This window comes from Helicoverpa zea, chromosome 25 (genome assembly GCF_022581195.2).
Source record: "Helicoverpa zea isolate HzStark_Cry1AcR chromosome 25, ilHelZeax1.1, whole genome shotgun sequence".
NCBI lineage: Eukaryota > Metazoa > Arthropoda > Insecta > Lepidoptera > Noctuidae > Helicoverpa > Helicoverpa zea.
This window is the reverse complement of record NC_061476.1, coordinates 7,603,667-7,619,344: the sequence shown is the minus strand read 5'-3', so window position 1 is coordinate 7,619,344 and position 15,678 is coordinate 7,603,667. Positions and strand designations below refer to the sequence as shown.

Sequence of the window (15,678 nt, the reverse complement as noted above, 5' to 3'; positions counted from 1 at the left end):
TTTATTTACAAAAAGTATCACAAGCAGCTTCTAAGTTGGAATTTTGTTTTTTTAGTAATTCATGTCAGTTATTTCAAAATTCTTTTTTTATTTTCAGAAATAATGGTCATAAAAAATCACAATTGTAAGATTTTTAGTAACCACTACTAAGTTTTTCTTTAGTGAACTCTCATAAATGAGAAATAGGTATCGTTGTAACATTCAAAAAATCTAAAACAATATTTAAGCAATTTAACATTGAGATTACACAAATAAATAAAATAAACTAACAATCACAAATACATGTCTAACATTTTGTTAAAATGATGCAAAAAATATTGACTATCCAGCACAAAATAATAATAACCAATAAAATGGATTTTTATGTCATGATTTATTTTAAATCTAAAATTAATGAAGATTTACTTAAATTATGGTGTCCAGCACCCATGATGTTTATGTTCCATAAATTAATGTAAACTGATTAAAATATAAAACATTTTTAATAACATTGCAAACTGCACTAATAAAGTAATAATTCTAAAATGTTTGGATTATCGTTTCTTTTAAAAATATTTTATTTTTCTATAACAAACCTTCTAGAATAATGAATCTGATTCTATGATACAATGAAACCAAACAAAAAATAACTTATAGACATAAAAAAAAAAACATCACATTGTCTCTACTTGAAGCCAGCTTTAAAATTGCATTCCCGCCAAAATATAAATGCATAAAAACATGTACATGAATGAAAAACTGTACATACGAGAAGGAAATAAAAATTGTCTACTTACAAACTAAAGCTAGGCTAATATAACTAATAATACTCATTTAATACCTATAGTTATAAAAATATTGACTATCGACTTTGTTCAGGGTTAAAAAAAGTAGGTATAATAGATCCTGAATCTCTGGGTCAGCTGTAGGAACTAATCCAAAAAGGTTACAAGCTGAAATCGCATGAAAATATTGTTATATAGAGCAGTATGTGACTGTCAAGTTGAATTAGTTCAACAATGTTAAACTAGATGGCGTTAGTAGTACTAAACTTGTAGAGTACAATCAAGAATAATTTCCAAATTATAAAACAAAACTGATTTGTTATTGTTAATATTATTGATTACACAGGTTATTGAACTTAAAAAGGAAATAATGTTCACCAGAGACCGGGATATAAATAAAATAAAAAAATACAGCAGGAATACGATTTTAAAACGTTGTAATAAAGACAAAAGTATACTTGTATTGCTTTATAAGAGAAAAAGAATTGAGCGTCTAACATTAATTCATTAATTAGGATATACATGTGATATACCTAGTTAAGCAACTCACAAAATATTTGATAAAGTAGGCAAGTAGCTTACTTTTTAGTTTCAAATCATTGCGACTTACTTTATTCTGCGGGCGTTTTTAGAAAATGAGAAAAAAAACGCCAACAAAATTGCATGCTAATACATTAACATATAACTTCACTATAGTTCGGCCATTCAGAGAATGCGTTCCTGACACGTCGCGATTGAACTGACGACGTAATAACATTCATTGATTATTGATATAATAATGTTGTTTTAATGCTCCTCAATTGTTAAAACGGTAAACAACCAGCAAAAATATTTTTATCGTAACTGCAACGCCATTGCAAAGTTACGTCGTCAGTTCAATCGCGACGTGTCAGGAACGCATTCTCTGAATGGCCGAACTATAGTTTTGAATAAGAGCTAAAACTAAACGAATACAATTATAATAATATTTGTATTTTATTATTTACAAGTCCTGGTTATACGAACTATAGTTCGGCCATTCAGAGAATGCGTTCCTGACACGTCGCGATTGAACTGACGACGTAACTTTGCAATGGCGTTGCAGTTACGATAAAATATTTTTGCTGGTTGTTTACCGTTTTAACAATTGAGGAGCATTAAAACAACATTATTATATCAATAATCAATGAATGTTATTACGTCGTCAGTTCAATCGCGACGTGTCAGGAACGCATTCTCTGAATGGCCGAACTATAGTTCATAAAGAATGCATGGCATTTGTCTAAAAAGGTTGGAAAATCAGCATTTTTAACTTCCCAAAAACAGGAGGTGCTCAATTCGTCGGAACCTTTTATTTTCCACACATTTTTCTCGTCAGAGCACACAATATCAACTCGGAAAGAGATTATAACTGTATAAACTCGAGTTTCGTTATCATTGGTATGAGAAACGGTCATTAATCGGAATCTTACCGCCTTGTAGCCCGGTCAATTTAGACACTTGAATTGTTATGAATTTATGTAACTTCACTCACATTTTTAATTCCGGTCTAATTTGACCGGACTTTTTCCTTAAAACAATAGGTCGATACGGTTTTGATCCGAATCCAAGTTGATTTTAGGTATGCCAAGACCTTTAAACGCAAACGCCACGCACCCGTCACGTTCTAAAACCGCTAACCATAAATTCACAGCACTGTAGAACTGGTATTTTACAAACGCCTTTTATAAGTAGATTCGTTTTTCTTATGGACGCAAGGGACGATTTTTCAATCATCGTTTGACTTTTATCTGATTTGACATATTTTTCATGCAAAAGCTATCAAAACGACCAATATATTTTTCAGATTTAAGTTATCTGTTGATTGAAAAATCGGCCCTAAAAAGTCAACAGATTTGAAATAAATTGTCAATTGTTTTTTTTTCTTTGAACAAATGAGCAGAAGTATTCACTTGTGTCAATGTTTCATATTTACGTCTAATTGTTTTTCTAGTTGAAAATATTTTATCTAGTGCATGTATATTTTATTAATATTAATAATTAATAACAGAGGCTTTGGCCAAGCTGGTGTTTACACTTAAATACATTTTACAGTAGTTATCAATGAAACTAATTTACTTATCTTTCTTAGAAAAATATTTTGATAGTACATTGCTTAACTACACTTTTTTTTTGTATTTATTCACATTGAGCTAAGGATTTTTTTAACATACCTACAGACCAATAAATATTTATGTATATTTGCTATAAAATGGCTAGCTATTTCCTTTTTTCTAATGTCATGCCAGTTAATCGAGTAAGAAGTTCATTAATTGGTATATTTTATTACCTACTTTTATTTTTGGCTTTCCCAGGTTCTTACCGGCTTTTACAGGATGTGTTTTTTTTTACAAGTTCCATTAATCAGGAAAATATTTTTTCAACTATTTTTCTTGTCAAATAAATATTTTGGCTTATGTCAAAATCAGCCTAGCTAGTTTCATTACAGAAATAATTCCTAGGACCAAAAAATAACGGTTAACAGTGAATTTCATTCCGAAGCCAGTTACCACTCACGTTAAGCGTTCGTTTGTTAGAGGTAGGTAGTTCATCGCTGTCGCGGGTTCGATGCTCCGTTGAGGCTCCTGAGTTCCGTGTAAGGTCTTCGAGAAAGCAGTTTGTAGTCTTCGCCTCCTGATACTCGGATGTAGTCCCTGCGTTTTCTGTACACGATGAGCCTGGAAGGAGAAATTTAAGATATCAGTTACAAAGACTATTTTTTAAGAATAAGGAAAAAATTTTTTTTGCTTGATAAACTAAGTAAGGATCTTTTGTTTGAGGTCTTTGGTAGACTGAACATAGCAAATAAAAACAGAGGCCCGCCAATTCAAACTGAAAAGAAATAATAATTACAAAAATTTTGGTATAACATGGTTTTGCTTTGCTTGAAATTAATTAATCAAGCTAAAAGATGATACAGACAAAGTTATTTACTGGTTCTTGAGACAGAAGTAGGTATGCATTCATGTCTAAACAGTAAAATATATAAGTTAGATTATTATTTCTTTAATTCATGTTACAAATAATTTCATAAGATACATACAAAATACAGGATATGTAGCAATTGTAAACTGACCAATAAAATACCTGAGATTAATTACAGACATATACTTAGTTACAAGTAACGACAGCTTGACATTTATTGGAACTAGTTTTGATTTAATGTGCAGTAAATTAATTATTACTTATTGCAGACAAATTACAAGTTATAGTGGAGGTAAATAAGCGAGTGTAACTATTAAGGATATCCTCTTAGCCAGTAAGATCATATAAATGTAATCTGTCTACTTTAATTCTAAGAACTACTGAACGGATTTTCATCTTGTTTTCACCATGAGATAAGAGTGGTTCACTAAGAAGTGTTAGCTATACATAACTGTAACTGACTATTCCCCATCGATCCACCCACATCCCAAGGGTACAACTTCCCGTATCCGGATAAAAAGTAATCTATACCCTTTCTTAGGCTCTAGACTGTTTAATTTCATTTAGTAGTTTTTGATTGAAGCTAGACATACAGACATACAGACAGACAGAGTAACTTTCGCATTTACCTATAAATATAGTAAAGATTTACACAGATGCGAAGCCAGGAAGATTTGCAAGTAAACAATAAACAAGAAACACGATTATAACGTAGGTATCCATTATGCACTTATTTGATCACTTTTAATGAGTTACACATGACTTTGCAGATGCATCTGTGTACGTAAACATGTATCATTTGTTTACATTGCCGCTTAGGTGATAAAGATGACGTCTAATGTATTTGTCAGTACATGTGTAAATCCAGTATCAACAATAGTATATAATACATATAGTAGGTACTTATTATCTGCTTGGCTGCTGGCTTTAAAAAAATTTTAATTGTTTTACAAAAAAAAAAAGTTCAAAATGTAGATCAAAATAGATGAGTTTTTTGTACTATTTTAGTAAGTACTCTTTCTATAATTTAAGATTATATTACTTATGGCTGGTTTCTGAAGACCATAAGCACAGGTACTAAAGGACATTGTTCCGGCTCCATACATGTTCTGCCTAAGAACCGTTCGAATGGAAAGTGACTTCTATAAACTCTTAAAATTATATGGAATCCTATGAAATAAGTTTTCACGAACGGACACTTCAGGAAACTAAAATAATTACGAAAAAAGTTAATATTTTGAGGTTATAAATAAAAAATAACCAAGCTTGCGTGAAATATCAGAGTAGTATTATCAAACTACACTATACAAAAAATCAACAATACTATGTACAGCTCTATATGTTCTCTTCTAGATCTAGGAAAAGACTACTCTACTAGATACTAGGAAAAGAGATAGTAAATAGTCAAGTTTAAGATAATTCTTTGACAATGATCATTTTATAAAGTTGCATTTTCTGTCTGTCCCTTTGAATGCTTTAGATCTTTAAAACTACGCAATGGATTTGGGTGCGATTTTTTTTAATAGATAGAGTAGGTCAAGAGGAAGGTTTACACCAAGGTTTTACATTGCCACCGTGCGAAGACGGGGCGTGTGACTAGTTTTCATAAATGCTTAGAATTTTTATGAAAAACAACTACCTATAAAAATAATAAACGCTTTTGCTTTCAACGTTACGTTTCTTAATATATAGTGAATCCACTTTGGATTTGTGATAAAACGCATAAGTTTCCAAAATGGAAGAGTTCCATTCACCACAATTCATAAAATATCGATATTATTACGATGGAGAATTATTTATTTAAATGATTGTTACTACTTTTATATTAGACAGTTACCTAGCTATCTACATGCCATAAGGCGGGAATCGAACCCGCGGTCTATTACCAAGAAGGCACAGACCATACTAAAAATGTCATTACCACACAAAATAATTTAACAGTTAAAGTAAGGTTTACCAATAACAATGAAAGAGGTTTTCGAGGATGTGCAATAAAAACAATATTTATATTCAATTAAAGGTTTTTAATCATCAATATTTCTCAATAATATATCTAAGAACTGAGCTTTGGTATCTCGCCCAGCTTAAATACCAGATAATAGCCATTATGTGGGCACAACAGCCCACTGTTCTACGCCCAACGATACAATTGCAACAGTATGCCTGATGGTAGGAGCTTCTTACAAAGTACACAATTGCGTCCAACAGTGCATTGCATCTTATTATGCTCGACTGCTTCAGACCAACACGTCGTACATATAAGGTCATGAGCTTCAACCTGTAATAATAAATACAAAAAATCATTAGTAAATATCAAGTAACTTGCAATTGTGGCAATTGATTTGAAAACCGAGAAATTGTGTGCTTATGAAAACATAAGTAGGTAGTAACATTCTTATCAAAATTAGAAAAACACTTTCGTAGACCACTTACCATACGGGGAACAGTCCATTGTTGTATGCAACGAAGTATATCTTCGTTTTCTAATACCAAAGAACCTCCAGCAGATCCACAATTTATACAATATACTATATTCTGCATCCATTGTTGTAATTATAATATAACTAAATTCGATCACAGACAGAGCAATATCCGAAAATGCTAGTAAAATCCAGTTCTTTACACAAAGCCGAGTCTACCAAGTACGCAATCTAATCGGAGTCCGTAATCAAGCCAAAGTTGTTAGAATAAAACCATGAAAAGCATAGAAAATCACAAAAGAAACGATAGTCGCAAAGCAATCAAACCAATCAAACTGACTTCTAGCAAACTGACTGAAGTACACCAGTGTTGCCAATTACGAAAACTATAATCCTACTCGAATGCCAAGCTAGAAATTCGCGATTCGCTCAAAACCATCTTAAAACATTATACAGAATACTAGCTTTTTTCTAGCTAGTCAGTTTAGATATTTAAATGAATAAAGTGTTACCAACTAATTTTAATAACCGACTTCGGAAAGTAGGTTCTCAATTCGATCCGTATTTACCGAAATCCCGAAAACTTCCGAAACTGGCAGCACTGGCTGACGGAAACATTTTATAAGGCATCAATAATTGTGACCCTACTTTTTATTTGGAATTTATTTATTTGAAGTGTCCGTGGAATACTAAAATATGTTTCAAACAATATAAAAATAAATAAAAATTATAGTATAATTTATATTCACATCGGTTCTTAGGCCAAAATTGAACAATGTCCTTTGAGCAAAAAAAAAAATAAATGTAATTTACAGAACCACTGATAAATCTCACCAGAAACCTGCCATTAGTGGTGTTAAAATATCAATCTAATGTAACACGATAATATAACCGCATGAAATAACTAGCTACTGCTAGACTAAACCGCAATACTCTGCGCAGTGTTTGATTACCGGAAGTACCTTCATATTTAAGCGATTTTTTTTAAATCTAATTTAGACAAAATTTGTAATTCTGTAAGGATAATGGAACTAAATACAATGCAGTAAACTATTAAAACTATTTCTTAATAAATAATTTATAGTTATAGGTTCTTACAAAGGTAGTTAAAATGTTTCAAAATCAGACCATTAATATAAATGTAGGTGAATACATGAAAGGTCAAAGGTTTAGCCAATTAAATAATAAAAGCCAATGACGATGCGACTCGCAAGATTTATACATACAGGGTGATCTGTAAACTGTACTCAAATCGCACATTGAATTTAAGCAGACGTTGTAGGTAGGTATATCAATCTATTAAAACTAATCTATCAGAATCAGAATCAGAAATATTTATTTTTCAAACATAGGTATGAGACGAGGATTATTAAAACTATCTTAAAAACTATCTAAACTTGTTTCTAAATTGTCCGACAAAATAAATGTCTATTGTGTAGACCAATCAATGCAATACCTATCTATTAATGATACCCTTACAAAGTAAATAAATAACTTGTTAAAGTAAAAATAAGTAGGTATGTATCAAAATACTTGGACACTAAGCAAGAAGAAAAGGAAACGAGCAAAGACATTTACAACTTATTTCAACTGAAAATCACATACTTAACAAAAAAAAAAAACAGCAACCTGTATATCGCAAAATAATTGCATCAAAATATGCGCGCACGCAACAAGATCTAGCGAATGCACGCGAGAGCAAACTCAGTATTCTTCTGACTCGCGGACTGTCAACACGTATGTCATTTAATATATTTTTTTTAAGTTTTCCGCGAGTATACTACTACGTAACTAGGATATAACATTGATGTGAAAATGGCATACTGAGGATTTTTGTACGATGAATAGATAAACGATGAAAATTAAATATAAGTAAATAAAAACAAAAATTGGACATTGATTGCTCGGAAAATGGAAAACTTGAGGTAAGATGGTCCTTTTAAGTCATTTTCGCTTTTCTCCAAGAGTTTTACTAGTATGTGATTTATACGATAAACTTTCCCTTTTATTTATGCGCAGAAAGTGAGCCTGATGCAATATGAGATGCATCTTACATTGGTACTAAGATTTATGTTTTTCAATGATTTGTGTCTAAAGTGTAAAGTGTCTAAAGTGTAAATTAAAAAAAAAATGGAAGTCAGGTGTCTATGTCATCAAATTATATTTTATTATACCCAATCTTGCACATTTCTTTTTTTTTTATTAAGTACTTTCCCATTTGTTTTTGAACATATCCCTACCTGATTTTTGACTAAAGGAATTCATATTTAACATACGACTTTTAAGTAAAGTAGAATAATGATTTTGGATTAGGTACAAACAATTTTTCTAAGGATACACTTAACTAGTACCTATATGTTCTGTTTATTTGTAATACAGGTCTATTTTAAAAATGACACAACAGTATAACGTTAATAACTGTTAATAACGATAGTTTAATGCCCAGGCGCAGGTTATAGTCCTTGTAATAAAACTGAGTAAACAAACACATAATTATAATTATCGCAGGTGCAGCTATAAACGCAATGTTTGCACATCTGCACAAACACTGATATTTCTTAGTAAACATGGCTATTATAAGTCATTTACATTCCTATTTACGTATTCGATTTTATTTCAATCTAACACTTACCTACGCTAATATCTAAATACAAGATGTTCTACATTTATTTCAATATTATGATTTAAAAAGCGTCTTCGTCCTCTCCTCTAAAAACTAACTTTGTTGTGCCCGACAGGGTCCATAATTGTTTCTGTTAATTTTAGCCACCAGCCTGTACACATTATGGTATGCAATACAGTTTTTAAGTATTGAGTAATATTAGCCATTTAGGTAAATAAAACTAGTTTTATGGATTTTATCGCGGTTATATTAATAAATGTAATCCCGACGTTTCGGATCCTTTACAGCGTCCATGGTCACGGGCAGAACATGGATGCTGGTTTTTTTGAGAGATCACCTCATTGCAGCCGAGTCAGAATGATTACAATATTAAAGATATTTTTTTAGAATTTAAATGATTGGATGTCGAAATAAATACCTAACTGAAATCGAGTTCAAAATCAATTTATGTCATTGTGACCACAAAAAAAACAAAAGGCTGTTGAATAACGCCCAAACAGTTTCCTATGTCATTATACTCACTAACTTATTTTTTGTCATGTCTTTAACAAAATAATATTGACTTTACTTATTTATATGCAGCTTATTATATGTTTTTTTTTTCAGAATTGCCTCGAGTTGACATTGAGAGGAAATTACCACGTTTTTGCAATTGAAAACGTAGATAACAACAAAGTATCTAATTTGAAACATAAATAAGTACCATTAATAGGAGTTTTGACGTAAATGGGGTATCGGTAAGACTTTGTATTTTGTATTTATTTATTTATCGCTGTTAATAATAAACTCTTCTAACGGTTTGTGTTTTATTTTAAAGCAATTACATTTTAATACATTTAAAATAATCTTTCATGCACTCAAAAAAAAAATTAATTATCTAGGTATGTGAATAAAAAAAGTGCTTTCGCATAATGTATGTATGCAGTGATCTGCGCTTTTGTGCCCGATTTTACGCGACAAAATCTAGCATTAGTGACATTGTAAACAATCTGTGTCCTTTTGCTACACTACTTCTAACGATAAAAGACAGGTACCTAACTAAACAATTTAAGCAAATAAATAAATTCACACATAATGTTGACCGTGAGGGCGTGAGATAAAAACAGTCATAGTATACAAAACAACAGCGGATTACATATTCACGGCTGAAAGGTTATGGAGATCCGCAAGTTTAGTAACTAAACCCCTAAGCAGTAAATAAGGGATGCAAATTATTGAATACGTATTATAAAGGAAAGAATTCCTATCATCATCATCATCCTCCTGCCCTTATCCCAATTTTGCCAATTTTTTTATAAGGGATAGAATTTTATGCGAAATAATTTCACTTTACTTTCATTAACATAACATTTAACAATTACTTACAGAAAAATTGCAAAAAGTTAGTAATAACATCACTGGCCTCCATCCACCCCATTTCTATTCTTTTTCGACCTATACCGTTCTCAAAGTAAATATAAAAAAAATACAGACAAGAAATAATCAAACATTCTAAATTAATTTCAAACAGAAATAACTGCAACAAAACTCATTAATAAAAAATATGCATGCTGCATAAGAAAAAATAAAATGCATCGCTATAGACTCAATTAGTTTTAGAGTGGACAAACAACGTCCTTGGCAGATAAAATACCGGATACTCGCTGTGTACCTGCACTTCCGGATATGAGTACTACAATAGATGAGTATGGATGACCTTCAGAGTGTGATAGTAAAATATAATCTGTTGAAAGGATGCAAGAAGATGTGACTATTCGAACGGGTTGGTACCTGGTCTGGAGGTTCCTGGTCCTTGAGGTTCCTGTGCCGATTAATTTCATTTCGAAAAACTTAATAAAAGTCAGTTTAGCTGTAAAGTACTGAGGGTAAATATGCGGGGGAAACAGCGAGTGTATTTGTAGTTATAAATGAAAAAATCTGTTTGTCTACTAAGGCTTAAGTTTGCCAAGAACTAGCGCTTTTGTTTAAACAATTGTTTATTTTGAAAATTGAAGGTTAAAATTCATAGTAAACATTTGTTTTAAGAAAACTGACGTTTATGTTCTCGGTGAACTTGGGCCTAGAGTTGCTTAGGACAAACGAATGTAGGATTATCTCCGAGAACAAATATTTCCTTAAACTAAGTATCTACACAGAAGTTCAACAACAGAATCAGCCGTTAAATGTGAACGTATTACTTAACTGGCGATGGCGTAACAAAACAAATACAAGTAACAATATCTTTAACAATTAAAGTCAAGGTAAGTGAGCGTTCTCTGTAACTATAACACTTATTACTGTTAATTACAAGTTTTAACTCCAATCGAGGACAATGAGGTTACCAAATACAACTGTCAAGTTACCAAGGATTTTCGAAAAAAGTCGTAGAGATTTTAATAAAATAATGAAGCAGGTTGAGTCAACAGAAAATAATCTATTGAAGAAGGTACCTATATTTTGTGTAAGATAAGGTTAGGCAAATGATGAGATGGTGGAAAAATAGCGTTAAATTAAAACTTGCTAGGTCTTAATGGAGAGGTATATATATTCTTAGAACATTACGATTCAATTATTACTGTTGTGTACTCATTCGAAGAAATACTTTCACTTCTAGGAAGTTAAGTCATCCATATAATCATAGAAATAAATAGAGTTTCTACTTTATTTGGTGGAACGCATCAATCTCAGGCACCATTGATGGCGGAAGCAAGTGTTTTTAATATTAGTGATATTATAGGGAAAACATTAGTATTACCAAATATCACTAAAATCAAAAAGAACTCGACCAATATCAAAATTCTTTTACCTGCTGTATCCTTGAGTAACATAAGCTACATTTTATCTAGCTACGCAAAGAAGTTCTCTTAAGAGGACGAATTGGAATTTTTGGCGCCAAGGATCTCAATTTTTCTCAGTAAATACAAAACGGATCAAAATACAACTTGGTTACCTGAAAGTTCATGATATAAACCTTATTTTGTTAGACGTCAAAACATGATTAGGTAACTTTTATAACAGAGAAAAATATATCAAACATACCTCTTTTTAAAAAGAGATTCACATATTATGGGCAAACGGGACCGATTTAAGCCTCTTAACTTTTTTAGTAGTTGAGTATATACATACTCTTTAAAATTGTAGAAGGAATTTTTATCAAATTATCATTTCTAAATAATAAAATTACAAAACCATTTTGTCGCTTACGACTTTTAGTTATAAGCTAGCGCGCGTATTGTTATCCTCGCCCCGCTCAGACGCTCCGAACCCTTTTGGCGCCTTAGATGCGAGTGCCGGTTATGGAATTATTGTTGACCAATTCGTCGCCTTAACACGCAGGGGTAACCGCGGAAAACAACGAGTTTATTCAAATAGAACCACTATACTAAAGACGTAAGGATGACTAGACAGGTACATAATGAATATAATGATGGGACGAGAATTACACTTGTCACCATGACAATTGAAGGATATTTACGTAATTACTTAATAGAAGCTTGTATTACACTAAGATGATGGTATGACATTTATACATAGAATTAAACCTTTGTCTAGTAGCAAACAGCTGAGCGTAGTTTTGGGGTCATTGCCAAGGTTTTCTATGTGCCTAGGATTTTGGAAGAAGTATGATTTAGATATGTGACCGATAGAAGAGAAGAGCTACCGATCTACGTAGGTATATTAGCTAAATGTTTAATCTACCTCTGTGTTTATTAGCTCTGGAATAATTGGTTAAAAATGTTTAAAATTTATTCCTATCTAGATACATTCATTGATCCTATCTATACATTGATGACCCTATAATTCACAATGTCTAGTAGTCAGGATTTTTTACGTGTTGAATGAAATTTTGCGTATCTTTCTGTAAGACTGATGCAGTTTTCAATTGTACTTTTAAAACTTACTTTATTCTCCGAACATCTATTTCAATTCAACGTGAGCACAATTGCAGCAAAAATCCCTTCCGTAACTACCGTACTATATGACGTGTTGGAAAACGTGAGCGCATCTAATAACGTCCTGCAGTAAATCTTGTCTGTCCGTCCTTAGTGTAGTACAAAGCTCAAAGTAATCTATGCTTAGTTGCTTAGAAATAATAGGGGAGTGGATAAAAATATTTAAAATTTAGTCCAATCTATACATTCATGACTCTTTGTTTAACGATTTCTAGTAGTCGGGATTTTTATGTGTTGAATGATATTTTGCGCGTCTTTCTATAAGATATAAGTAGCTCTCGATTTTAGTTTTAAAACACTACAGTACTTTATTCGCCGAACATCTTCTTCAATTCAACGTAACTACAACTGCAGTTAAAATTAAAATCCTTTCCGTACTATGACGTGGTAGAAAACGTGAGCGCATCTAAAAACGTCCTGCAGTAAATCTTGTCTGTCCGTCCTTAGCATAGTACAAGGTCTTTGTCAATGTAACTGTGGACGGTGAACGATGTGTGTGATTGTACTAGGATTATAGTAACCAAGTAGGTAGGTATACGGTGAGACAAAAGTTGGGGAAGAATTTTAAACTTGCAGTGTTACAGCAAATTTTTTATGATTAGTAGCCGAATTTTGTTCTTTTGAGGTGGTACCAATAATAATCAAAATGTAAGTTAGTTTAAAAAAATATTATACTTTTAGCTGCACAACTGCCTATTGACGATTGGTTGTCTAATATCTGACTAGCAACCTGAAAAACCAAAATCTGGTTTAAAATCAGCTGTGCAGTTTAAACTTTGAAACAGGGAGCGATGTTATATACTACTTAGGCTGCTCGCTCCCGACGTACTTTTTGCAGGACAAATATTCGGGCCGATATTTTGTAGGACTATCTCACTGGGAATTTTTGTAAGACGTGAATATTGCACTATTGCTAACAGCTACGTATTTTATGCTGTTTTTCTCCTAGGAAAAATCGGTCACCGATATCGGACGTGACTTGGCAGCCTAAGGTACCTTTGTATAATTTCAAGATGTCTACCATAACCTATTATTGTCTAGTCATAGATGTACCATGTCACGCGATATAAGGATGTAAGTAGTAGCACAATAGAATGAGGTTTTATTACTGGCTAAATAGGTAAAATTGTTCCTGTAGTGAACGTCCTGTCAGGCTGGCAGTTTCTGGATTTTATTACGGACGTATGTATAAAAAGGCGGGAAGTGTGGTTGTGACAATAATACTGTATTCATAAAGCAATGTGTTTTTTAATCCGTACCAACTTCCCTGCATTTTCCCCGTTTTCCTTTTATATGGATGCTTTTATTATATTTAAATGTATGCTAAGATTTAATTTTATCAAATTCAAGTATCATTAGGTTTTTCTTGTAAAGGAATCTGTCAGGAGTCAACCATACGCCCTCGTGGGCAAAATATGCACGTAAGAGTGATTTTTATGTAACACCTAACTTACTTGCTTTGAAAACTATCTTTATCTTTATAAATAAAATTGAAGCCCTTGTAATAGATTACAGCGTTCTAGAATACTCTTAATCTAAGTAGGTATATTATGAGGAAAGTGTTTTTTTTTATATCACAAAGGCAAATTTTTTAGCAAACGCATTACTTAATGATGGTATCAGAATTAAAAATTCAATATTAACTAAATAAATGTCCTGTTTCCGTCACTATCTTCTAAGTCTTGTACTATTAACGTTTAAAAGATACCATAGGGTAGAAATATATTTTTTATCTTTATTTGTTGGGAATAAGATCATAATGTATAATCCTACAGCTTACAAACTAATATCACTAGTCACTACTATTTATAGACTTAGGTGTATTACTGAACAAATATTTACAAATATATTTGCTAAGCTAAACTATTATAACTAGGTATACATAAATATATGCTTAAGCAGTAACCTGACAAATACTGGCATATTACAATAGAATAATATCACATTTTTTAAATAAATTGTATCTCGGAAACATACTTAAAATTATAATTGTGATGATGGTTAATAAAAACTCTGTTAAATTTTAAAAATCAAAATAAATAAATATGTACAATGTAAATGTCATATCAGATTATAAGTTATTCTCATCAAAACTCATAGATGTCTCTTTTAGAAAGTATGAAAATAGATACATTTATATACACATTTTGTACTTGTAATCTTGAATATCTACCGTCTTACCACAAAAACTTTTAAACGTCAGTTTAAGTCTTGTCTAAAAAATGTCAAATTATGACGTTGACATATGGTTCATTTTGCAGCCACATTTTTTTTAGACAAGTGTAAATCAGGTGTTTAAGTTTTTGTAGTAAGGCCACTATAGTCTAGGTATAATCCATTTGAGTAGGCACAACCTTGATATGACTTTTCATTTAAAAAAAAAATTGGCCCAGAATCAATGCAAGTGGGCAATAATAAGAGTTATTGACCAAAATTTAAATTGTTTCATATGTATTTGTGTAAAAGGGGTATCGGGTTGCCCGGGATACTGGGTTGAGGAGGTCAGATAGGCAGTCGCTTCTTGTAAAGCACTGGTACTCAGCTGAATCTGGTTAGACTGGAAGCCGACCCCAACATGATTGGGAAAAGGCTCGGAGGATGATGATGATGTATTTGTGTAAAAAGTCTATCAAGAATGTTTACCGTTAATTAAGAGCCTACTTAAATGGTTTATAATAATTAAATTAAGCAAAAATAATGGAATGGTCTTACTTTAGGCGGGCCTCATGTAGAACTGGGTTACAGCCGTATACGGCAGTAAGTATAAATCTATGTAAAGTTTGATATCTGAAACAAAGGAGAAATAACGTTATAAACAGAGAAAAGACACATATTCGCTATTGTTAGTATGAACCTACTTGAATTGGTCTTGTTATAATATAAGGCGGAACCATTTCAGATGAGGTTTATTTTCGATATGTAAGTACCAAAAAGGCCTTTCAAGGGCCCCTTGTATGCACAATGGCATTCAAGAGGTTAACAGACGTGAGAAAAAT

General features: G+C 31.9%; 1 protein-coding gene and 1 long non-coding RNA gene across 9 annotated transcripts in view; one reads left to right on the top strand and one right to left on the bottom strand.

Moving 5' to 3' along the window:
• Window positions 1-2,668: 2,668 nt before the first annotated feature.
• The window catches only part of LOC124642805 (trehalase-like), a 71,381-nt gene continuing 58,371 nt past the window's right edge, over window positions 2,669-15,678 (bottom strand). For 6 of the 8 annotated variants that reach the window (XM_047181466.1, XM_047181464.1, XM_047181462.1 and 3 more), the window contains one exon: window positions 2,669-3,460. In XM_047181466.1, coding sequence (XP_047037422.1) covers window positions 3,331-3,460 — 130 coding nt within the window. In that variant the 3' untranslated portion in view covers window positions 2,669-3,330. Of the gene's footprint in view, window positions 3,461-15,025; window positions 15,470-15,678 lie in introns of those variants that run through there. The other 2 variants (XM_047181469.1, XM_047181470.1) reach the window with 1 other exon arrangement.
• On the top strand, window positions 7,805-11,687 carry LOC124642808. The gene is made up of 2 exons (XR_006985820.1): window positions 7,805-8,052; window positions 9,357-11,687. It is a non-coding gene; the product is annotated as an uncharacterized LOC124642808 (long non-coding RNA).